Genomic DNA, 24,296 nt, shown 5'->3' with positions numbered 1-24,296 from the left:
TTTGTCTCTTACCATGTTTCTTTTCCCTACTGTTCTTTGTTCTTTTAACACTGTATAAAATGATCTTTATGCCTCATTTTAACTTCCAAAGAACCTTTGGATCGCAAAAGCACCAGGATCCAACAACCATAGACGTTCTTACTCACCCTAAAGGAATCTGTCCCACAATGTCGATGTTGTACTTTTTGGGCATGTGCAGCCCCCCTGAGATCGCCGTGGCAACTACAACCTAAGAGCAAAGCAAGAGCGTTATTCCTTTCCCTAAACAAGTCCCTTTGCAGTGAAGTTATTTCTCCCTCTCCACCCGAGGTTGACGTCAAAGACAAGTTTCTTGTCATGTGCACAATTGCAGATATGTACAGGTGTAATGAAAAGCTTACTTGCAGTTGCATCACAGGCACAGAGCATCAGGTAAGTGATATTCACAAGAAAAAAGCATAATTTAAACATAGCGATGATGTTTGTGAATGAGGGATGAACTTATCGAGGTTTACAAAATTATAAAGGACATAGATTGCGTAAATAGGCAAAGTCTTTTTTCCATAGGGAAGGCATAGTTTACGGTGAGAGGGGTAAGACTTAAAAATGACCCAAATTTTTCACACACACTGATAAAAAAAAACTCAAAATTTCTGGACTAAGTTGGACTCAGTTTTTCTCTGTCCGCTGACCTGCAGGGAACTACTTCATTGTCTTGCCTCCGTGGTAACACTTTTTTAACCACCCCTCCTCCTCTTTTTCACTAACTTAAAATGGGCTTGGCTATTTTCCTTTCTGAACTCAGAAGTGAAATATTAACACGGTTTCTGTTTCCACAGGTGCTGCTTGACCCGCTGACTGTTTCTATTTGAGATTCCAGAGACCCTACCAAGGTTGTCTGAGTTGGTAACCTCCATTTCATGAAGCCACAAAATCCAATATGTAACTCCCTGTTTACCTCCCCACCTGAGTCCAGGTTAAGCAGCACAGGCTTGTGTGTGGAGACACATTAGACGGCAAATGCTGGAATCTAGAACCATGAGCTATCTTTAGGAGGAACTCAGTGGGTCAGGCAGCATCCAGGATGCCGGAGGGAAAGGCATAGTCAATGTTTCAGGTTGCATTAAGATTTGGGTTATGCGTCATCAAAAAAAAATTATAGAAACCAGCCTCCACTCCATGACTCTCTCTGCACCTCTCACTGCCTCAGTAAGGCAGGCAACATCATCAAAGACCCTCCCACCCCAGACATTCTCTCTTCTACCCACTCTCATTGGGCAGAAGGGATAAAAGCCTGTGTAAGGGGGTGAATCGGCCGTGATCGTATAGTGGTTAGAACTCTGCGTTGTGGCCGCAGCAACCTCGGGGACTCCTTCGACTCTCGCCACAGTCTCAGCAGCTACCGATCGAGGGAATGAGGAAGAATACGGATTTGAAGGATGATGTGCTGGACATGTGGTACATGCTGCCTTTTGCTAACTTCCCCGTGATTGAGGAAGAGACCTTTGGCCCTTCTCCCACTGAGTCAGGTGTAGTGGGGAGGGCTAGCTGTGGGCAGTCTGAGTTACGGCAGGATCAGGAGGAATGAAAAGAAGCGGGGCCCCGGACATGGGACAGGGGGCTCCGAGCTGTAATGGTGGCCTGAGTGAGAGAGGAGTTGGCAAGCAGGCCCGAGGTATCCCTAGTAGTGTCTGAGCCTTTTGGGTTTAGGTGAGGGGGTACGGAGGTCTCGGAGGGTTAAGAAGCTCCCAGATAGGTTAGCCTATGTAGCGCCTATGGGACGGGCGTAAGGTCCACTGTTTGGGGAGCACTGTCACTGTGTGTATCTGTGTATGTGTGTGTTGTGTGTCTGCAGGACTGGTTGGGGTATGTGGATGACCCCACATTCTTCTTCATTCCCTCGATCGGTAGCTGCTGAGACTGTGGCGAGAGTTGAAGGAGTCCCCGAGGTTGCTGCAGCCACAACGCAGAGTACTAACCACTATACGATCACGGCCGATTCACCCCCTTACACCTGAAAGCACGTACAACCAGGTTCAAGGACAGCTTCTATTCCCTGTTGAGTGGGCCTCTTGTGCAATGGGATAACACAGTAGTTAAAGAGTTTTACTTCGCCGATGATCAGGGTTCAATTCCTGATGCTCTCTATAAGGAGTTTGTACATTCTTCCTGTGACCATGTGGGTTTCCTCCAGTTACTCTGGTTTCCTCCCACATACCAAAGACATACAGGTCAGTAAGGGTTTACTAATTGTGGGCAAGCTAGGTGGCACATCCTCGGTCTGTGATGGAAACAACACATTCCACTGTAGGTTTTGATGTACATGTGACAAATAAAGCTAACTTTTATCTTTATCTTTATCTTAAAGATGGACTCTGGGCCTCACAATCTACATTGTTATGACCTTGCTCTTTGTCTAACTGCAATGCACTCTCTCTATAACTATAACACTTCACACTTTACTCTCTTATTGCTTTCATCTGCACTACCCCAATGCACTGTTACAATAAAATGGTCTGCCTAAGGGTTTCGGCCCAAAATGTTGACTGTGCTTTTTTCCATCAATGCTGCCTGGCCTGCTGAGTTCCTCCAGCATTTTGTGCGTGTTGCTTCTTTTCTTGTTGCTATTTTGGGCAATTTTGATCGGGACAGCCTGCAGATAATGAACAACACAGTGCCAGAATGAACTGAACTGAATATGCCTAGAATCTTTTGATTTTATGCTTTATATTCTGTGTTTCTCGCTCTTTTTTGTCATTTGCATGATTTGTTTTTCTTTGCGTGTGGGGAGGGGGTTTGATGCTTTTCCTTGAATGGGTTGCATGGTTTTCTTTGTTTCATGGCTGGCTGTGGGGAAGATGAATCTCAGGGTTGTATACTACATGCATACTTTGATAATAAACGTACTTTGAATCTTTGAATCCTTAATCTGCATGGATGGCATGCAAAATAAAATTGTTCACTGTACCTCAATCCATGTGACAACAATAATAATGAAATAATAATTTATCATTGGCTCACTAAGCCTTTATGTGTCTCCGTCAGGGAGGTTCACCCCTCATCAGCAGCTATGCAGATCCTGACAGTGATGGGTAACTGAACAACAAAGATTTTGCTTCCTGAATACTTTTGTGTGTACCTTATGGATTTTGGGCAGCTGGTCATGAAAGTCATGAAGTTTCCCCATCAGGCACCATTTCTATTTTGAAATCACCTACATTTGTTATTTCAATTCATATTTCAAGTCAGAATAACTGATGCAAAGAATAAGGAAGGCTTTTTTTGATCCACAAATCAAACAGGTCATCAATGACAGGCAATTCAAAGAACTTCTAGTGCCACCAGAGAAAATCGCATGGAAGGCATTCAAGGATGTTGTTGAAAATTTTCTGGGTAACTACAGAGCACCAAACTACCGGTAGACAACATACTTCAAGCATACAAAACCATGAATGCAACACGTCACTCAAGAGTCAAACTCTGCATTCCCATTCAGATTTCTTCCCTGTAAATCTTGGCACTGTCAGCGATGAGCATGGTGAAACGTTTCACCAGGACATTGCGGTCATGGTGAAACAGCATCAGGCCAAATGGAATCCATCAATGCTGGCTGATTATTATTGGGCACTTAAGCAAGAAGCCTCAGACACTGAGTACAAATGAAAATCATCCACAAAACATTTTCAGCTTAGTTGAACTGTTGCAAAGCAACAGCACCGTTATGCAATTAAACCCATTCTATTTTATAAAAATTAATATTTTGTTTGTCCAAGTTCCTTGTTATACATGTAGTCTGAAATTATATTTGTGTTCGGCTTCAAGTGGTCTACCATAAACAATGAAAAATTCTGAGGAAGCAACACTTCCAAAAAAAAAATTTGTTGTCCAGTGTAGTGAATAGTCATGACTGTGATTCAGAGCAAGGTCAAGGAATGGATGGAGTTGGAACGTATTACTTACAATGATGATTTCCATTGGGATGGGAAATGGAAGCTTGTGCTTAAATCTGACGTTGATCTCTTTCACAGCGAATAAGACCACACTGCTGATCAGAGCGTAAATCAGTGAAGCCACATTGGTTTTGGGAAGGTTTTTGCAGATGTCTATGAATGTCTGGTTAAAGCAAGCAACAGTAAGGTGAGCAATGTTAACATGGAAAACTCAGGTGACAAAATACGTAGGCACTCATTGGCGGCCAGACCTGTACTTACATATATTATTGCCAAAGGACCACTGTAGGCATGGATAGACAGACCAAATATATACTTCAACACTGAGATCAAGATCTGCAGCCCGGCTGCCGTCATGAATCCTCTGATAAATGATTCGGAGAGGTAAATTGAAATAAAGCCAAACTGAACGAAGCCTAGACAAATCTGTTGATTAACAAGAGAGATTGTCGGTAAGTGTTAACAGTGAATCATGGAGCATGAACAAGGAGAAGTTCTGAACTGTCCCTCTGACCAAGGAGCTCACAGCCTGATATAATAGAGGCCATTTGGTCCTTTAGTTCAATGTTGGCTTTCAATTTCATCAATCCTATTCCTCCACACATTTCCCCTGAGTTCCCTTGAGATTGACTAATATGCGCCAATCAACTCTACCCTGATTCTCCTTCCACTTCCTACACCAGGGATAATTTACCCACCACCCAGATCCTCCCTCTTCTGCCTATCACCCCTCCTTACCTAAGTCCACCTATCACTTGTCGGTTCTTGTGTCGCTCTTTATCTCAGTATCTTTATTCTGCTATTTCCCCTCTATCATCTCTGGCCAGATGAAGGGTCTTGACCTAATCATCAATCGCCCATTTCCTTCCTCAGATGCTGCCTGACCCAATGTATTTTTTTCAAAATACTTTGTTTATTGAGGCATCTGAGAAGCAGTAAGAAGCATATTGATGGGTCTGGAATGATATTGAGACCAAAATTGATAAAGGGAACAGATTTACTCCCCTTAGTCCCAAAGGGTGGGTGGCAGGGTGGAGATACATTTCTACCATAGGAGGTGTAAGCACTCCTTCCCTCCACTAGTCTAGAGGTCACCCTTGGGCAAAGTGTAGCACCTGCTTAGCGCCCCCACCCCCAGTGAGGGCTGTGTGTGCAGATGGTGGATGGTTGTATAAGCAGCTGGTGCATATCACAAGTCCTGGTTATGTGAGCACTAACGACAGGCGAACAATCTCTGAAGAGTATTGACAATGGCTGGGGTCACCCATCTTGTAAAGACACTGCCCAGAAGGCGGCAATGGCAAACCACTTCTGCAGAAAAAATTGCCAAGAACGATCAAGGTCATGGGTATGTCCATGGTCGCCCATGACATACGACATGGTACATAGTGAATGAATGAGCCCCAAAGGACATTAACAGATCAGATGATTTTACTAATGACAACCCACTGGCTTCTGGCCCACTATCATTGATACCTGCATTTAAAAAATACTCTTAATTTTTGCCTTGGAGTGTAGGAGAATGAGGAGAGATTTGATAGAGGTGTATAAAATTATAAGATAGGTAAATATAAGCAGTCTTTTCCCATCGACGTTGGGTGAGACTAGAGGTCATGGGTTAAGGGTGAAAGGTGAAATGTTTCAGTGGAACATGGGAGGGAACTTTTTCACTCACAGGGTGGTGAGAGAGTGGAACAAGCTGCCAGCGTAAGTGGTGGATGCAGATTTGATTTCAACATTTAAGAGAAGTTTAGATAAGTACATGAATGGGAGGGGTATGAAGGGCTAAAGACCAGGCACAGGTCAATGGAACTAAGCAGAATAATCGTTCAGCTTGGACAAGATGGGTTGTAGGGCCTGTTTCTGTGCTGTAGTGCACTATGATTCTAATTGAATTTAAATTCCCTAGTTAACATGATGGGATTCGAATCGGTGTCACTAGATTAATGGTCCAGTTCTGGAGCTGCCATAGCAGCTGTTTGAACAGTAGGTTACTGTACCCTCACTTTGTGAATTCAAGACTCATTTCAGATCAGGGAACCTATATCCAAGGTATTCCAGTGAGGTGACATCTTCTGACAAGCCATTAAACTGAGGCTCTCTCAATTCCTTCAGCTGATGTGAAAAGTCCCAAGGACTTTTCTTCAAAGAATGGCAGGTTGGACCAGCAAAAGGAAATAAATCAAACTGTGGCTCAACACAACAAGGTCAGGTTTGGTTGAAACAACGGGACAAATTTCCCAGCTTGTTCCCTAGCAACTTCTGTGCCCCTCGTACTTTTCTTTTTCCCATGGTCCACTCTCTTCTCCTATCAGATTCCTTCTTCTTCAGCCCTGTACCTCTTCCACCTATCACCTCCCAGCCTCTCACTTCATTCCCCCTACCCCACCCTCCCACCTTTCCCCTCACCTAGTCTCACTTCTCCCCTGCCAGCTTGTACTCCTTCTCCTCCCCTCCCAACTTCTTATTCTGGCTTCTATCCCCTTCCTTTCCAGTCCTGATGAAGGATCTTGGCCCAAAACAACAACTTTTGACTCCTCTTCATAGGTGCTGCCTGACCTGCTGAGTTTGTACAGGCACCATATAGCATCCCAGAGATCAGTCAAGGTGGAGACCAGGTCACAGGAGCTGCGAGTTAATGACTTTATCACAATAAACGCATGTTTCAGGCTTCAACAGGACCCAAAATGTTGACTGCTTATTTCCCTCCACAGATGCTGCCTGACCTGCTGAGTTCCGCCAGCATTTTGTGTGTAAGGAGCAACCCATTGGTTATTCAGGTGTAATTGGGCGCACAGGTTTGTCAGGCCAGGATGGCCTGTTACCATGCTGTATCTCTTAATAAAATAAACAAGAATACAAAATACTAGAGGACTCGGCAAGTAAGGCAGCTTCTATGGAGTGGAATAAACAGTCAGCACCTATTTCCAATCCCCCTCCCCACACAGATGCTGCTTAACCTGCCGAGTTCCTCTGGCATTTTGTGTGTGTTGCTCTGGGTTTCCACCATCTGCAGAACCTCTTGTGTTTATGGTTCCTAACCTGAAATGCCAGTGATTATCAGAAAGGAAATCATAGCAGAAATCAACAGCTATATATCATAAATGGTCCCAACATACTCCCTGTGGGTTGGTCCAAGTGATTACATAGTAACCTCCCCAAATATCCACAAACTTATCCATGAACTTTCAGCTGCATTAGAGCTGTAGTAATTTGTTATCTTTCTCCTACACTGTCCTAAAGAGCTTGTTAAATCTGTATTGCATTCCACTTTACGTTTATCTGCCAGAGGCTTGTATGAACTTTTTACCTGTATGATAGCTGTTAAACACGTCAGGGTTCCTGATATGTGCATGCGCTCAGCATTCATGGCAGTGATGTCCGTCACCGTCTCATTCAGAGTTTCATTGAAGTGTTGAAACTTCTCGACTGGAGCCAGGGTTTGAACCACATTCCCGACAATGATGCTCAACACAGCAAATGTACCTGTTAGAAACCCGCACCAGACATAAAGTCATATCGAGCTGCAGAAGTACGATTTCTGTCTGTCATTCATAATTTCCACAGATCTACAAGCACATGTACACTGTTGGTGTTGGTATTGATTTAGTATTGTCATAGGTCCCAAGATACACTGAGAAACTTAGTTTTGGATGCCATCCAGCTGATCATCTCTAAACTTCAGTACACTGAGGCACTACCACAGAAAAACAGCCAGTTCGGATTGGCGACCACATTTCCTCACTGATTTCCATCAGCACAGGTGCACCGCAAGGCTGTGTGGTTAGCCCCCCCTTGCTCTATTCACTTTACACTTGTGACTGTGCGGCTAAGCACAGCTCCAATACCATATGCAAGTTTGCTGATGACACCACTGTCATTGGCCAAATCAAAAATGGTGATGCATCAGCATACAGAAGGGAGACATAAAACCTGGCTGACTGGTGTCATAACAGCAACCTCTCGCACAAGGTCAGCAAGGCCAAGGAACTGAATAAGGATTTAGGAGAAAGAAACTAGAAGTCCATGAGACATTCCTCATTGGAGGATTGGAAGTGGAGAGGGGCATCAATTTTAAATTCCTACATATTATTATTTCTGAGGACCTGTCCTGGGGCCAGCAAAAAGTGCAATTTTGAAGAAAGCACAGTAGCACCTCTACTTCCTCAGGAGTCTGCAGAGACTCAGCATGACATCTAGAACTTTGATAAACTTCTATAGATGTGTGATGGAGAGTATATAGACTGTCTGCATCACAGCCTGGTATGGAAACACCAATGCCCTTGCACAGAAAATCCTACAAAAATTAGTAGATACGGCCCAGTCCATTACAGGTAAAGCTCTCCCCACCATTGAACACATCGACATGAAACGCTGTCGCAGGAAAGCAGCACTCATCAACAGGGACCCCCACCACCCAGGTCATGCTCTCTTCTCATCAGGAAGAAGGTACAAGAGCCTCAGGACTTGCACCACCAGGCCCAGGAACAGTTATTACCCCTCAATCATCAGACTCTTGAACCAAAGGGGATAACTTCACTCAACCTTACTTGCCCCGTCACTGAAATGCTCCCACAACCTATGAACTCTCTTTCAAGGTCTCTTCAACTCATGTTATCGATATTTATTTATTTATTTTTATTATTATTGTTTCTTCTTTTTGCATTTGCACAGTTTGTTGCCTTCTGCTCTCTGGTTGAACACCCTGGTTGGGCAGAATTTCATTGATTCTGTTATAGTTATTATTCTATAGATTTGTTGAGTATACCCACAAGAAAATGAATCTTGGGGTTGTATATGATGACATATATGTTCTTTGATAATAAAATTTACTTTGACCTTTGAATTTTTAATGCAGGATGTATTGTACAGTTCAGAGGAAAAGCAATGCTGTCAGACAATAAGGTGCAAGAGTTATGATGAGATAGTTTGTGAAGATAAGTGTTCATCTTTATGATGATCTTATGAGGTCATCTGTATGATGAGATGGACTCTTCTACAATCTACCCTGTCCTGGTTTTATAGCTTATTGTCTGTCTGCACTGGACTTTCTCTGTTTACACTTCATTCTGCATTCTGTCATTGTTTTCCCCTGTATTACCTTGAGCTACTGACGTGATGAAATAATCTGTATGAATGGCATGGAAGTTTTTTTTTCTGTACTTCAGCATATGTGATAATAATAGACAAGTTTAATTTAAAGTAGTCACGCAAAAGGTCCTTTCAGTAGTCTTATAACAGCAGGACATGAGTTCCCTTTGGGCCTGGCAGTGTGTGTTGTCAAGCACTTGCATCTTTCGTCTGATGGAAGTGAGGGGGGTGGGGAGAAGAGAGAATGTCCAGAAAGGGGGGGGGGGGAGGCGCGGTTTATTATGCTGGCTGATTTACCGAGGCAGCAAGAAATGCAGAGAGAACCCATGGAAGGGTGGCTGGTTTTAGTGATATGCTGAGCTACACCCACAACCGTCTATGCAGTAGTTCCAAAGAGTCGTCCCAGCAACAGCCATCTACCAGGGGTGGTGGTAGAGTCAGATACATTATGGGCATTAAGATAGGCACAATGGAGGACTATGTCAGGGTGATCACAGTGTAGGTTAAATAGTCTTGGGCCGAAGGGCCTGTGCTGTGCTGTAATGTTCTAAGTGTTCCATATTTATTGTGGGAATAAAGGGGAATGACCTGACCTCCAGTGCAGTGAGTGTAGGTGGAATCCACACATTCTCAGTCACCCTGTAGGTTTCCCCGGATGCTCTGGTTTCTCCCCAAATCCCAAAAGAGTTGTGGGTTGGTAGAAGAATTGTGTGGAATTGATTGATGTGTGTAAGAAGGCAATAGATTACAGGGAAGGGAGTGGAGGAATGAGATTGATGGGACTGAGCACCAACATAGTCTCAATGGACTATCTCCTCATCTGTGCCAGTTTCCCAATGATCTTTCAAAACTGTAGCTATCTCTTCTTTTAACACCTCCTCAAAGTTCTGGCCTCCATAACCATGAGGGGCAGCAAGTTCCAGAGAGTCACAAGCCAAATCACTACCCACAAAGGCAAACAGTAACCTCAATTAAAAATCTGCCACACTGGTTCTCATTTCTAACTTCTTATACCAAATGGTGACAGGGAGTTTTGTGAGCCCCAGCTCGGGGGTGGGGGGGACAAGGTGACCTTCTTCTACTCTGCAATGACACCACAACTGAAGATAGTTTCCTGGTGAGGGATGATGACTATACTCAAAGACAATTTCTTTCAGATTAGTTTAATTTGTCACATATACATTGAAACATACAGCTAAGGCACCGGTGACCCCTGTTTCCATCCAGAGGGTCAGTGTGGACATGGTGGAGGATTACAGATACCTGGGGATACGAATTGACAATAAACTGGACTGGTCAAAGAACACTGAGGCTGTCTACAAGAAGGGTCAGAGCCGTCTCTATTTCCTGAGGAGACTGAGGTCCTTTAACATCTGCTAGACAATGCTGAGGATGTTCTACGAGTCTGTGGTGGCCAGTGTGATCATGTTTGCTGTTGTGTGCTGGGGCAGCAGGCTGAGGGTAGCAGACACCAACAGAATCAACAAACTCATTCGTAACGCCAGTGATGTTGTGGGGATGGAACTGGACTCTCTGACAGTGGTGTCTGAAAAGCGGATGCTGTCCAACTTTGCCTCCAACTTTCACCCTGCCCTCAAGTTTACCTGGTCCATTTCCGACACCTCCCTCCCCTTTCTAGATCTTTCTGTCTCTGTCTCTGGAGACAGCTTATCCACTGATGCCTACTATAAGCCTACTGACTCTCACAGCTATCTGGACTATTCCTCTTCTCACCCTGTCTCTTGCAAAAACGCCATCCCCTTCTCGCAATTCCTCCGTCTCCGCCGCATCTGCTCTCAGGATGAGGCTTTTCATTCTAGGACGAGGGAGATGTCTTCCTTTTTTAAAGAAAGGGGCTTCCCTTCCTCCACTATCAACTCTGCTCTTAAACGCATCTCCCCCATTTCACGTACATCTGCTCTCACTCCATCCTCCCGCCACCGCACTAGGAATAGGGTTCCCCTGGTCCTCACCTACCACCCCACCAGCCTCCGGGTCCAACATATTATTCTCCGTAACTTCCGCCACCTCCAACAGGATCCCACCACTAAGCACATCTTTCCCTCCCCCCCTCTCTCTGCATTCCATAGGGATCGCTCCCTACACAACTCCCTTGTCCATTCGTCCCCCCCATCCCTCCCCACTGATCTCCCTCCTGGCACTTATCCGTGTAAGCGGAACAAGTGCTACACTTGCCCTTACACTTCCTCCCTTACCACCATTCAGGGCCCCAAACAGTCCTTCCAGGTGAGGCAACACTTCACCTGTGAGTCGACTGGGGTGATATACTGCGTCCGGTGCTCCCGATGTGGCCTTTTATATATTGGCAAGATCCGACACAGACTGGGAGACCGCTTTGCTGAACATCTACGCTCTGTCTGCCAGAGAAAGCAGGATCTCCCAGTGGCCACACATTTTCATTCCACATCCCATTCCCATTCTGACATGTCTATCCACGGCCTCCTCTACTGTAAAGATGAAGCCACACTCAGGTTGGAGGAACAACACCTTAAATTCCGTCTGGGTAGCCTCCAACCTGATGGCATGAACATCGACTTCTCTAACTTCCGCTAAGGCCCCACCTCCCCCTCGTACCCCATCTGTTACTCATTTTTATGCACACATTCTTTCTCTCACTCTCCTTTTTCTCACTGTCCCTCTGAATATACCTCTTGCCCATCCTCTGGGTCCCCCCCCCCTTGTCTTTCTTCCCTGACCTCCTGTCCCATGATCCTCTCATATCCCCTTTTGCCTATCACCTGTCCAGCTCTTGGCTCTATCCCTCCCCCTCCTGTCTTCTCCTATCATTTTGGATCTCCCCCTCCCCCTCCAACTTTCAAATCCCTTACTCACTCTTCCTTCAGTTAGTCCTGACGAAGGGTCTCGGCCTGAAACGTCCACTGCACCTCTTCCTAGAGATGCTGCTTGGCCTGCTGCGTTTACCAGCAACTTTGATGTGTGTTGCTTGAATTTCCAGCATCTGCAGAATTTGTGTTGTTTGCTGTCCAAGTTGCATGCCATCTTGGACAATGTCTCCCATCCACTACATAATGGACTGGTTGGGCATAGGAGTACATTCAACCAGAGACTCATTCCACCGAGATGCAACACAGAGCGTCATAGGAAGTCATTCCTGCCTGTGGCCACCAAACTTTACAACTCCTCCCTTGGAGGGTCAGACACCCTTGTGCCAATAGGCTGGTCCTGGACTTATTTCCTGGCATAATTTAATTTAACTATTTATGGTTTTATTACTATTTAATTATTTATGGTGCAACTGTAATGAAAACCAATTTCCCCCCGGATCAATAAAATATGACTATGACTAAATGCATCAATTGCATCATGACACAGTTATTCAAGTCATTCACAGTCACAAGCCCACAAGTGTCACCACAATTCCAGTGTCAACATAGCATACCCACAACTCACGAACCCTAACCATATACCTTTGAAATTGGAGCACCAGAAAAAAAAACCACGCAGTCAGAGGGAAAACAAGTGCACTCCTTACAGGCAGCTGCACGAATTGGACCCCCATTAAGTTAGAATCTTTGCCTTTACTGAACAGTGGTATGCAGGAGAATTTTTGGACCACTATCTCTTCTGTTTCTTCACCTGAAACATTCACCTGATCTTCTCTACTAGAGCTGACTGGCTCACAGTGTCACTTTAGTATCTGCTGTTTTCATGACTTCCTTGCTGACTCGTGAGGCCAGTGAAGGGTCTTACTGCCTACTGGCTTGACTGGTTGGTTGAGGGAATTGTAGGACATTGTGAAAAAGAGTCCCATTGTCAAAATGAAGGCAACAGAAATATAGGCACAAATAAATCTCAACCAAGTTTTTGTAAAACAAGTCATAAAAGATTGACATTTTGGCAAACATGAGGGCTAAAACAATTGGATGGCTAAACATGAACAGAAAGAAGAGAGAAAGCAAGGTGAACTAACCTGGGACCATGTGGTGTATGCTTCCAAGGAAGAAGTAGATGATAAGAGGGAAGAACGAGGAGTACAGTCCATTGACTGGTGGAAGACTGGCAAGCAGTGCAAAGGCCATGCCTGTTAAATAAAGCACATGATACAGGAATGCTCCTTATTACTAATTATAAGCAATATAAATCACCCCTTCAGAACCACACAAGAAAATATGAGCCGAAGTCAGCCCCTCAAGCCTGCCCCACCATTCAATATGGCTCACTGGCTGTCATTAGTCAGAGAAGAGCATAGGATTTGAACCGGTTCATGAACAGTTACAATGCCTCAACCATCAAACTCTTGAACCAAAGGGGATAACTTCACTTGCCCCATCATTGAAATGTTCCCGGAAACCAATGGACTCACTTTCATGGACTCTTCATCACAGGGTCTCGATATTTATTTATTTATTTATTATTATTATTTCTATCTTTTAGTGTCTGCACAGGGTTGTTGACTTTTGCACTTTGGTTGTTCCTCTGCCCTGCTGGGTGTGGTCTTTCACTGATTCTATTTGTGGTTCTTAGGTTTACTGAGTATGCCCGCAAGCAAACAAATCTCAGGGTTGTATTGTGACCTACAGTATATGTACTTTGATAATGCATTTAATTTGAACTTTTGGACTTTGAAATATTATATTGCAGTTGTACACATCACTGAGGCTGCACAAGGAGGATTAGAACATAAAACGTAGAACACTACATTGTAGAACAGACGCTTCAGCCCATGTGCTGACCTTTTAACCTACCCCACGATCAATCTAACCATTCCCTCCAACATAGCCTCCCATTTTACTTTCATCCATATGCCTATTCCAGAGTCCCATATACCTCCCGAATGTACCTGCCTCTACCATCACCCCAGCAGCGAATTCTGCACACACACCACACTGTGTAAAATACTTACCTCTGGCATACGCACTATACTTTCCTCCAATCACCTTAAAATTACTTCCCTTCATATTAGCCATTTCCGCCCTGGGAAAAAGTGTCTGGTTGTCCACTCTATCTATGCACCTTATCATCTGTACAGCTCTACCAAGTCACCTCTCAGCCTTCTTTGCTCTGAAGAGAAAAGCCCTATTCATGGAGCGAAGCAGCAGAACCGAGGTGAGGCAGCAAAGCCTGGGCCCAAGAGCATATCAAAGCGGCAGTGCCTGGGTCTGAGAGCGAGGAACGACCCACAGTTTGTCTGATTTAAGTGCTGGGTTAGATTGAAAAGGTCAGGGTGTCAGGCTGGAAATGAGGAACAGGCCGGTGTTCAGCTCACTGCTCTGAGGTTTACTCAGCTCTGCGCTGAACTGAGGCTGTGGCCTGCAACTAATGCCTCCTGGATCAGCCGTGACTGGCTTCATGGCTCTGGACTCAATATTGTGAACTTCAGTTCTGAATGTTATTTGCTTATTTTTATTGTTCACATGATTTTTTTTGCACACTATGTGTATGACGGTCTTCTGTTTTAATGGGTTCTATTGGGTTTCTTTGTTTTGCGGCTGCCTGTAAGGAGATGAATCTCAAGTAAGTATATAGTATACGTACTTTGATAATAAATGTACTTTGAACTACCCTGATGAGACATGCTCTCCAATCCAGGCAGCATCCTGGCAAATATCTTTATTCCATCTAAATCCATATCCTTCCTATAAAGTGACAAGAACTGAACACAATACTCCAAGTGTGGTCCAATCAGGGTTTTATAGAGCTACAACATTACCTCGTAGCTCTTGTTTAATGAAGACTACTACGTCTTACTCCTTCTTGACAACCTTAGGAACTTGCACAACAACCTTGAGAGACCTATGGATGTAGACCCAAAGATCTCTCCGTTCCTCCATACTGCTAAGAATCATGCCATTAACCCTGCATGCTACCTTTAAATTCAACCTTCCAAAGTGTATCACTTCACACTTTTCAAGGTTGAACTCCATCTGCCACTTCTCAGCCCCGCTCTGCTTCCTTTCAATGTCTCATTGCAACCTACAACAATCTTCTACACTATCCACAACACCACCAACCTTGTGCACAGATTAGGTTACCCTGTTATGTAAAAGATATCACTTAGCTCAGGGCTCCCCAACCTTTTTTGTACCGCGGACCGGTTTAATATTGACAATATTCTTGCGGACCGGCCGACCGGGGAGCCGGCGGGGTGGGGGGGGTTTGTTCAAGTAGGGTTAAACTCACCTCAACATGTCTTTTACAGTTAGGGTTGCCAACTTTCTCACTTCCAAATAAGGGACAAAAGTAGCAGTCACATCCCGGGACACTTTACCCCAGGAAAGACTACCATGACCATGAGGCCTTGCGCGGGCACCTGTGTGCACGTGCGCATGTGATGTGCACATGTGCGTACGTGCCAATTTTTTGTCCACAAATCGGTTTTGCCTTCATCTTCCCGACTATACTGTACATACATTATTTCTACTTTATATAGGCTGTGTGCCTATCATATCATTCCTGCTTTTACTAAATGTTAGTGTTATTTATTTTCATTTTTATGTGTTATATGGTATGATTTGTTAGGTTATTTTTTCGTTCTGGGAACGCTCAAAGATTTTTCCCATATAAATTAATGGTAATTGCTTCTTCACTTCACGCCATTTCCACACGAAAGGTTTCATAGGAACGCTCTACCTTAGCGGGGGAAATATGGGACAAGAGTGGTCCCATATGGGATAAACCAATTTAGCCCAATATACGGGATGTCCCGGCAAATATGGGACAGTTGGCAACCCTATGTTCTGACTTCAACTACTGCACAGAGTCTTGTCATCTTCAGAAGTTTTCGGATGACTCTGCCATAGTTGGATGCATCAGCAAGGGAGATGAGGCTGAGTACAGGGCTATGGTTGGAAACCTTGTCACATGGTGTGAGCAGAATTATCTGCAGCTTAATGTGAAAAAGACTAAGTTGCTGGTGGTAGACCTGAGGAGGGCTAAGGCACCGATGACCCCTGTTTCCATCCAGGGGGTCAGTGTGGACATGGTGGAGGATTACAAATACTTGGGGATACGTAGTGACAATAAATTGGACTGGTCAAAGAATACTGAGGCTGTCTACAAGAAGGGTCAGAGCCGTCTCTATTTCCTGAGGAGACTGAGGTACTTTAACATCGGTCGGACGATGCTGAGGATGTTCTACGAGTCTGTGGTGGCCAATGCGATCATGTTTGCTGTTGTGTGCTGGGGCAGCAGGCTGAGGGTAGCAGACACCAACAGAATCAACAAACTCATTCATAAGGCCAGTAATGTTGTGGGGATGGAACTGGACTCTCTGATGGTGGTGTCTGAAAAGAGGATGCTGTCCAAGTTGCATGCCATCTTGGACAATGTCTCCCATCCACTACATAATGGACTGGTTGGGCACAGGAGTACATTCAGCCAGAGACTCATTCCACCGAGATACAACACTGAGCATCATAGGAAGTCATTCCTGCCTGTGGCCATCAAACTTTACAACTCCTCCCTTGGAGGGTCAGACACCCTGAGCCAATAGGCTGGTCCTGGATTTATTTCCTGGCATAATTTACATATTACTATTTAATTATTTATGGTTTTATTACTATTTAATTAATTATGGTGCAACTGTAACAAAAACCAATTTCCCTCGGGATCAATAGAGTAGGACTAAGTTCAACAGTGGGCGTGACAGGGAATGAGGAAAGGTGCAGCTGACTCATATCATTTCCTCACAGCCCGGTAGCACATGCTTTGTGGCCCGGTGGTTGGGGACTGCTGACTTAGCTGGAAAGATTACACAGAAGATTGATGAGAATCTTGTTAGCATTCGAGTGTCTGTGCTACAGAGAGAGGTTGGGCAGGCTATTCCTTGGAGTGTAAAAGACTGAGGAGATGACCTTCTACAGGTGTGTAACGTCATGAGGGGCACATATAGAGTAAATACACAGTCTTTTTCCCAGGGTTGGGGAAACAAAAACCAAAGGGCATAAGATTTAAGTAATCTTAAGATTAATAAGAGGTAAAGATATAGAAGAGGCCTGAGTTCATGCAGAGGATGGTGGGCAGATGGAATGAAGTGCCAGCAGACATTGTTGTGACCGATACAACAACAGCTCATAAAAAACGGTTGGCCAGATACATGAATAGGAAAGGTTTAGAGCAGTGGTCCCAATGTTTTTTATACCATGGACCCCTACCATTATCTGAGGGGTCTGTGGACTGCAGGTTGGGAACCCCTGATTTAGAGGAATATGGGTCAATTACCAGCAAATTGTTACCAGCAAATCTTGGTTGGCATGGGCCAGTTGGACCAATTGGAGTGTTTCCATGCTATATGACTGTATCTCCTTTCTTTCTATGATTATGGATGATCTACCTCAACCTTCATTCCCTGACCCTGCTCCGTGTCAGATCCTCCAGATCCCTCCATCCACTTATCTTATATGCCTCCACTTTAGTTACTTCTAATAAGCTTGCCTCCACTATATGTACTTTTCTATAATTAATAACAATAAAAAACCTAGGATTGCGATAATTGGGTGATTTAGTAATATATATAATGCGGTATTTTGCTTCCAAAAGGCGTTGGCTTGTATGCAACCAAATTTTGGAAGCAAAGTTCAAAGTATTATCAAAGTTTGTATAAGTTAACATCGTTCTATGTACATGTTTGTTTGTTTGTTTATTTATTTATTGAGATACAGTGCAGAATAGGCCCTTTCAGCCCTTCGAGCCACACCGCCCAGCAAGCCTTGATTTATTCCTGACCTAATCATGGGGAAATTTCTTATAGGCATTCACTGCAGATCAAAAAAAAAATAGAATCAATCAAAAACTGCGAACGAACAATGACTGACAAACAACCAATGTGCAAAACTGTACAAATACAAAAAAAAAAGAAAATAAGTGAATAACTAATACAGTATTGAGAACATGAGTTGTAGAGCCATTGAATGTGAGCCATAGGTTGAGGAAACAGTTCAGGGCTGAAATGAGTGAAGTTATCCATACTGATTCAGGAGCCTGATGGTTGAAGATCTGTCCTCCAACACACCAATATAATCATTTATTTAACTTGTATGATAGAGGACAAATTCCTTTCAACCCTCTGATATAATTTGTAAATTTTCCATAAAATTCTGGAGATAAATTACACAAGTGGTAATCGTCTGTCACCTGAAGATGAATTTGAGTGAGTTGGTGAGATAATGTTCCCATCATTAGTAGTGGATATAAGGTGAACTGCCACAAAATATCAAGGCTCCTTCACCTGCACTTCCCAAATCCACCACCTGGTAGGACAAGGGAACATTTGGCTTCTGTCCAGTTTGCTCACCATCCTGATTTGTAAATGAATTGAAGATTCAAGACAGCTTATTGTCTATTCATCAGCACACCAATGTAAAGGAGAACACAATTATTCTTTCTCCAGATCCGATGCACCATAACAAAAAACACAGTAAACATAAAGAACTCAATAAAAATATAATAAATATAAATACATAAGACTAGCATATATACATAGAGTTATTGTATGTATGTTAGGTAACGCTAGGTACAGGAGTATCTGTACATAAGGTTACCCTCTCTCTGAGGCTATGCTACACCCATGCCAGGACCACCAGACTTAAAACAGTTACTTTCCCCCAGCTGTCAGGCTGATCAACACCTCCACCTATTATCCCTGTGGTGGATGAGTTGATGAGTGGAGGCATTGATCAGCCTGGCAGCTTGGGGGAAGTAACTGTTGTTGAGTCTGGTGGTCCTGGTATAGATGCGGCGTAGCCCCTTCCCTGGAGGAAGTGGGACAAGCAGTCCATGAACAGGGTGAGAGGGATCCTCCATGATTTTGCTGGCTTTTTCCCAGCACCTTTCTGTATATAACTGTAAGTCGCTGTACTTTATCATTACTGGGACTTAACCCTGTCATTTGATTCCTTCCATCAACAGCATGGTAGGAGCACCTTCATTAGAAGGAATGGAACATTAATTTACTTAGTTTGGCACTAATTACTAGTTTAATTAGTGTTGAACCTAGATTAGCCCTAGCTAAACTAATGCCTTCTGCCTTCACAAGTTCTATATTTCTCTATTCTTTACATGATGCACCTATCAACTATTAAAATGCCTAGATAGAGTGGTCTTGCAGAGGATGTTTCCAATGGTGGTGGAATCTAGGACCAGAGGGCACAGCCTCAGAATTGAAGGAGGTCTCCTCGGAGCAGAGATGGGGAGAAGTTAATAACTGTCTGCCCTATCCGTGTTTCTCGTAATTTGATAAACTTTAATTAGGTTAAACTCCACTGCTCCAGATAAAACAACGTAAATTTGTCCAAACACTCCTCTCTCAAGCACATCTCCTCTCAAGCAAGCAGCATCCTGGCAAATGTCTTAAAGTCATAGAGTCCTAGAAAAGTACAACACAGAAACAGGCCCTCCAAACTACTTAAACTGCCTAATCCCATTGACCTCTAAGCGGACCATAGGTCTCCATACCCCTACTATCCATGTACCTATCCAACCTTATCGTAAGTGTTAAAATCGAGCTCACATGCACCACTTGCACTGGCAACTCATTGCTCACTCTCATGACCCTCTGAGTGAAAATGTTTGCCCTCATATTCCGCTAAAACATTTCACGGTTCATCCTTAATCCATGACCTCTAGTTGTAGTCCCACCCAACCTCAGTGCTAGGAGCCTACTTGCATTTACCCTATCTATACCCCTCAATCTTTCCATATAACTTGGGTCCTCCAGATGCGGCAACATCCTTGTAAATTTTCCTTGTACTCTTTCAACCTTATCTACATCTTTTTTTAGATAGGTGACCAAAACTGCACACAATACTCCAAATTAGGCATCACCAATGTCTTATGCAACTTCAACATAACACCACAGGTCCTATACACAATACTTTGATATATGAAGGCCAACATGCCAAAAGTTTTCTTTGCAACCTTATCTACCTGTGCCACCACTTTCAATGAGTTATGGACCTGTATTCCCAGATCTCGTTGTTCTACCACAGTCCTCAGTGCCCTACCTTTTACTGTATAAGACTCAAGTTGAACACCTCGCACTTGTCTGCATTCCATTCCATCTACCATTTTTCTGCCCATTTGTCCAGCTGTTCCACATCGTCCTTCAAGCTCTGATGGTCTTCCTCTCTGCCCTCTGCACTCTCAAAGCCGCCCCATCCTTCCTATAATGGGGTGAGCAGAACTAAATGCAAAACTCCAGATGCAGCCTAACCAGTGTTTTATAAAGCTGTAATATAACTTCATCGTCCAAGAGGACCACAACCTTGCTGTGGTTTGGAGGTTTGCATGCCTCAATGACCCGGAAAGCTATGTTGGTTGGAATCAGGGTTTCATGCTTTGGCTCGTGGCAGGGTCACCCATGCCAAACAGGTCAAAAGGGTGGAGGTCAGATTAAAAGTGGTCCACTGGTCCTCCTGGTTCAGGGCTTTAGCTCAACACTAATAACACTGACTGGTCAAACAAAAATGTTATGGAAGCAGCAAAGAAGAATTCTTCTACATCTGAGTATGACGGTATTCCTGAGTCTTCACCTGGATCTTGCATGACTGTCAGTAGTGAAAACCAAGTGGAAGCTACTGAGATGATGAAGGAAGCCCTGAGCACCATCAGAGATGGAGGACCTTCATTGCTGCTCTAATTGCCAGCGGCACATTGGACAGTAAATAAGTAATGGAATTTCATGACTTTTGAACCCGCTGTCTCAACTAATAAAGGCTGGCATGCCATATGCCTTCTTTACCACCCAATCAATCTGGGAACTGTGTGAAAAGCAAAACTGATGAATATACAACAATCACCAATTTTAAAGAGTTTTTGAGTGGCAGGGTGGAGATACGACTCTACCAAAAAAGGTGTAAGATGCTCCTTCCCTCCACAGCCTGCAGGTCGCCCTTCAGCAAGGTGTAGCACCTGCTAAGGCCTCTAATCAGGGTTACGTGAAGCCATGGGGGTAAGTAATGAATGGATGGTTGTATGAGCAGCTGGTGCTTATCATAATTTCCTGGTTATGTGACCATTGATGCCAGGCAGACAATCTCTGAAGAGTATTGATAATGGCTGGGTTCATCCATCTTCAGAATTGAAAATACACATGGACTAAGATGTTAACTGTCCTGTGCTATCACCAGTGGGATCATCAGTTGATCTGCCACCTGTCTTCAGGAGTTTCGGCCCGCTTATGATCAAGACTCCCCTGAGGTGGTGGGCCAGCAGTGCTAAAGCACCACCTCCCACTGGTGAGCTTAAAAACTTGGCATCTGCCTCTATCAGAGTTGTTGGTCGCTCCCATCCAACAGATAGTCTACTCTTCAAGTGTCTATGCAACTACTGAAGGGTTTGCAAAAGATGTATACACTGTCCGACTATCTGCCCCTCAGGACATACTTGGTCACAACACGCTGGAGGAACTCAGCAGGTCGGGCAGCATCCGTGGAAACGATCAGTCAACGTTTCGGGCCGGAACCCTTCATCAGGACTGAAGACGGAAGGGGCAGAGGCCCTATAAATAAGGTGGGGGGAGAGTGTGAAGGAGAAGGCTGGTGGGTTCCAGGTGAAAAACCAGTAAGGGGAAAGATAAAGGGGTGGAGGAGGGGAGGCAGGGAAGTGATAGGCAGGAAAGGTGAAGAAGGAATAGGGGAAAACACAATGGGTAGTAGAAGGAGGCGAAACCATGAGGGAGGTGATAGGCAGCTGGGGGGAGGGGGCAGAGTGAAATAGCGATAGGGGAAGGGAGGGGGAGGGAATTACCGGAAGTGTTGTGAGTGTTGCTTTGACCTCAGCATCTGCGCAGTATTTTGTGTAACATACTTGGTCCACACCCTGATCCTCTCTCTGCTGCCTCAGCTACAGCCCTGCTGGTTGACTTGATCTCTCTTCTAGTGAAGCCAAGGTCACGCAGCCACTTCTGGAAAGTGAACGCAATAAACCCACGGCAGCCTACTTCGAATGGATAGCATGAGACCTTCCACCCTCTGTCTCTGCACTCTGATCTTAATTCTACATACTTGGTTAACTTGCGCTAATGGGCTTCATCGATGTTGAGACGCTGCCCAGAAGGTGGTAATGGCAAACCAATTTTGTAGAAAAATATGCCAAGAAGTATCATGGTCAAGAGCATGGTCACCCACGTCATATGACACAGCACATAATGCATGAATGACCAACATCCACGTTACATCATGAACGAAGAAACGAGTTGAACTGTGCTCAGCATTACGAGTTTACTTTCTCACAATTGAAGCCATTACTTTAGAAGGTGTTCTTGGTTTAGAACGGTTACTGGGTTTATCCTGGTTAAAAATGCTTCATACCTTGAGGTACCTGAATAGTCCCACCACTGATACCAGCAATGACATCGAAAAGGAAAGCCTTCTTGAAGTTGTACTTTGGAAGCCATGAGAATATTGGGAAGAGTTGAAGGATAATAGACTTGACACGGGTTGTTGAACAGCTGAAAGAAAGAAAGAGATAAAGATAAGCTTTATTTGCTTCACACCCATCAAAACATAGAGTGAAATGCATCATTTTGTGTCGATGACCAGCACAGTCCAAGGACGTACTGGGGGCAGCCCAGAAGTGTTACCATGCTTCTGGCACAAACATAGCATGCCCACAGCTTACCAACTCTAACCTGTACACTGTATGCCCTTGGACTGGGGGAGGAAACCAGAGCATGTGGAAGAAAGCCATGTGGTTACAGAGAGAACATACAATCTCTTTACAGACAATGGCAGGAATTGAACCCCAATTTTACAGCTAGTGCTATATTAGTGTTACATTAACTGCTATACCTCTGTGCCACCCAGATTTGCTTTTCATCAAAAATATTTGTCTGCTTTTAGCAATTTTATGAAAAACTATTAATAGATGCTGGAAATCTGAAACAAAAGTAGAAAGTGCTGGAAATACTCAACAAGTTGGACAGTCTTTTTGAAGAGAGAAACTCCATGACTGGGATCCCTTTGTTCTCTCCACTGTAGGAGTCTTGATTCAGGGTCGACAACCAAAAACGTCGACGTTTCCTCTTATGCACACACAAAATGCCAGAAGAACTGAGCAAGTCTGGCAGCAGCTATGGAGAGGAATTTGAAGGAACCTGACTTGCTGAGTTCCTCCAACATTTTGCGTGCGTTGCAAAAGATTTCCAGAATCTGCGTAATCTCTTGTGTTTACCTTTCATGCACAGATGCTGCCTGACCTGTTGAGTTCTTCCAGCTGTTTGGTTCTTGCTCCAGCGAACCTTTACTGAATGTGGTGTCGGATACTGCCCAGGGCAACGACCACCCAGCAGATTGTTGAATCAGGTAAGTACCTTGCTTTCACAGACACCAGCATACAGAATGCACACACTCACTTGGACCTCAGACCCAAGCAATGGAGGAGTCCTCAGCAACAGTGCCAGATAATTCAAAACTTCAAAATAGTCACCAGAAGAAAAAGGAGATTAATTTAGGTTTACCTGAAGAACTTCTGTACTTTTTGTGAGTGGGGGTAACTCCTGATTTTCTTCTGGTACTCCTCATCAAATTCAGGAATGGAATAAGCTGATCGATCAACAATGTAACGCGGACGGATATGCATCACGGCAATATCTTAATCACTGGAGAGGAATCAAAATAGAAGTACAAGACATTCTTCAGATGCTGGAAATCCAGAGCAACACACACAAAATGCTGGAGGAACTCAGTAGGTCAGGCAGCATCTACGGAAGGGAATAAACAGAAGATGTTTTGGGCCGAGACCCTTGATCAGAACTGGAAAGGATGGGGGTAGAAGCCAGAATAACGTGGGAGGGGAGGGGAGGGGGAGGAGTACAAGGTGAGACCAGGTGAGGGGGGAAGGAGTGATAGGTGGGGGAGATGGGCATGAAGAAAGAAGCTGGGAGGGGATTGGTGGTAAAGGTAAAGGACTGAAGAAGGAATCTGATCTGAGAGAACAATTGGCTATGGGAAAAAGGGAAGGAAGAGGGGCACCAAAGGGAGGGTAATGGGCAGCTGCAGATAAGAGAAGAGGTAATAGGGGAGCCAGAATGGGGAATCAATATAGAGAGAAGGTGGGGGAAAAGTTACTGGAAGTAATAAATAATATGAATATACAGTAAGTAATGGGAATTCAATCAGCAAGGTTTGAGATCTATGTTACAGCACAATCATCAAACTATACAGCCTTTTGGCTCACCTTGTCTGTGCTGAACATGATGCTGTTCTATACTAATCCTGTTTGTCCCCTACTTCACACTCCATCATGGACCAGTGAAGACAACTTCAAAAGGCAATGCCCCAAAAAGGCGACATCTTT

General features: G+C 44.3%; 1 protein-coding gene across 4 annotated transcripts in view; it reads right to left on the bottom strand.

The window, feature by feature from the left end:
• The window catches only part of LOC134355415 (solute carrier family 26 member 9-like), a 157,182-nt gene that overhangs the window by 74,266 nt on the left and 58,620 nt on the right, over positions 1 to 24,296 (bottom strand). For 3 of the 4 annotated variants that reach the window (XM_063065267.1, XM_063065263.1, XM_063065265.1), the window contains exons 2-8: positions 23,458 to 23,598; positions 22,310 to 22,449; positions 12,973 to 13,083; positions 7,240 to 7,415; positions 4,191 to 4,355; positions 3,940 to 4,092; positions 147 to 229 (exon numbers count right to left, since the gene is read on the bottom strand). In XM_063065267.1, coding sequence (XP_062921337.1) covers positions 147 to 229; positions 3,940 to 4,092; positions 4,191 to 4,355; positions 7,240 to 7,415; positions 12,973 to 13,083; positions 22,310 to 22,449; positions 23,458 to 23,579 — 950 coding nt within the window. In that variant the 5' untranslated portion in view covers positions 23,580 to 23,598. Of the gene's footprint in view, positions 1 to 146; positions 230 to 3,939; positions 4,093 to 4,190; positions 4,356 to 7,239; positions 7,416 to 12,972; positions 13,084 to 22,309; positions 22,450 to 23,457; positions 23,701 to 24,296 lie in introns of all 4 variants that reach the window. The other variant, XM_063065266.1, reaches the window with a different exon arrangement.

Source organism: Mobula hypostoma, chromosome 13 (genome assembly GCF_963921235.1).
Source record: "Mobula hypostoma chromosome 13, sMobHyp1.1, whole genome shotgun sequence".
NCBI classification, from domain to species: Eukaryota; Metazoa; Chordata; class Chondrichthyes; order Myliobatiformes; family Myliobatidae; genus Mobula; species Mobula hypostoma.
This window is presented reverse-complemented; position numbering and strand designations above follow the sequence as displayed.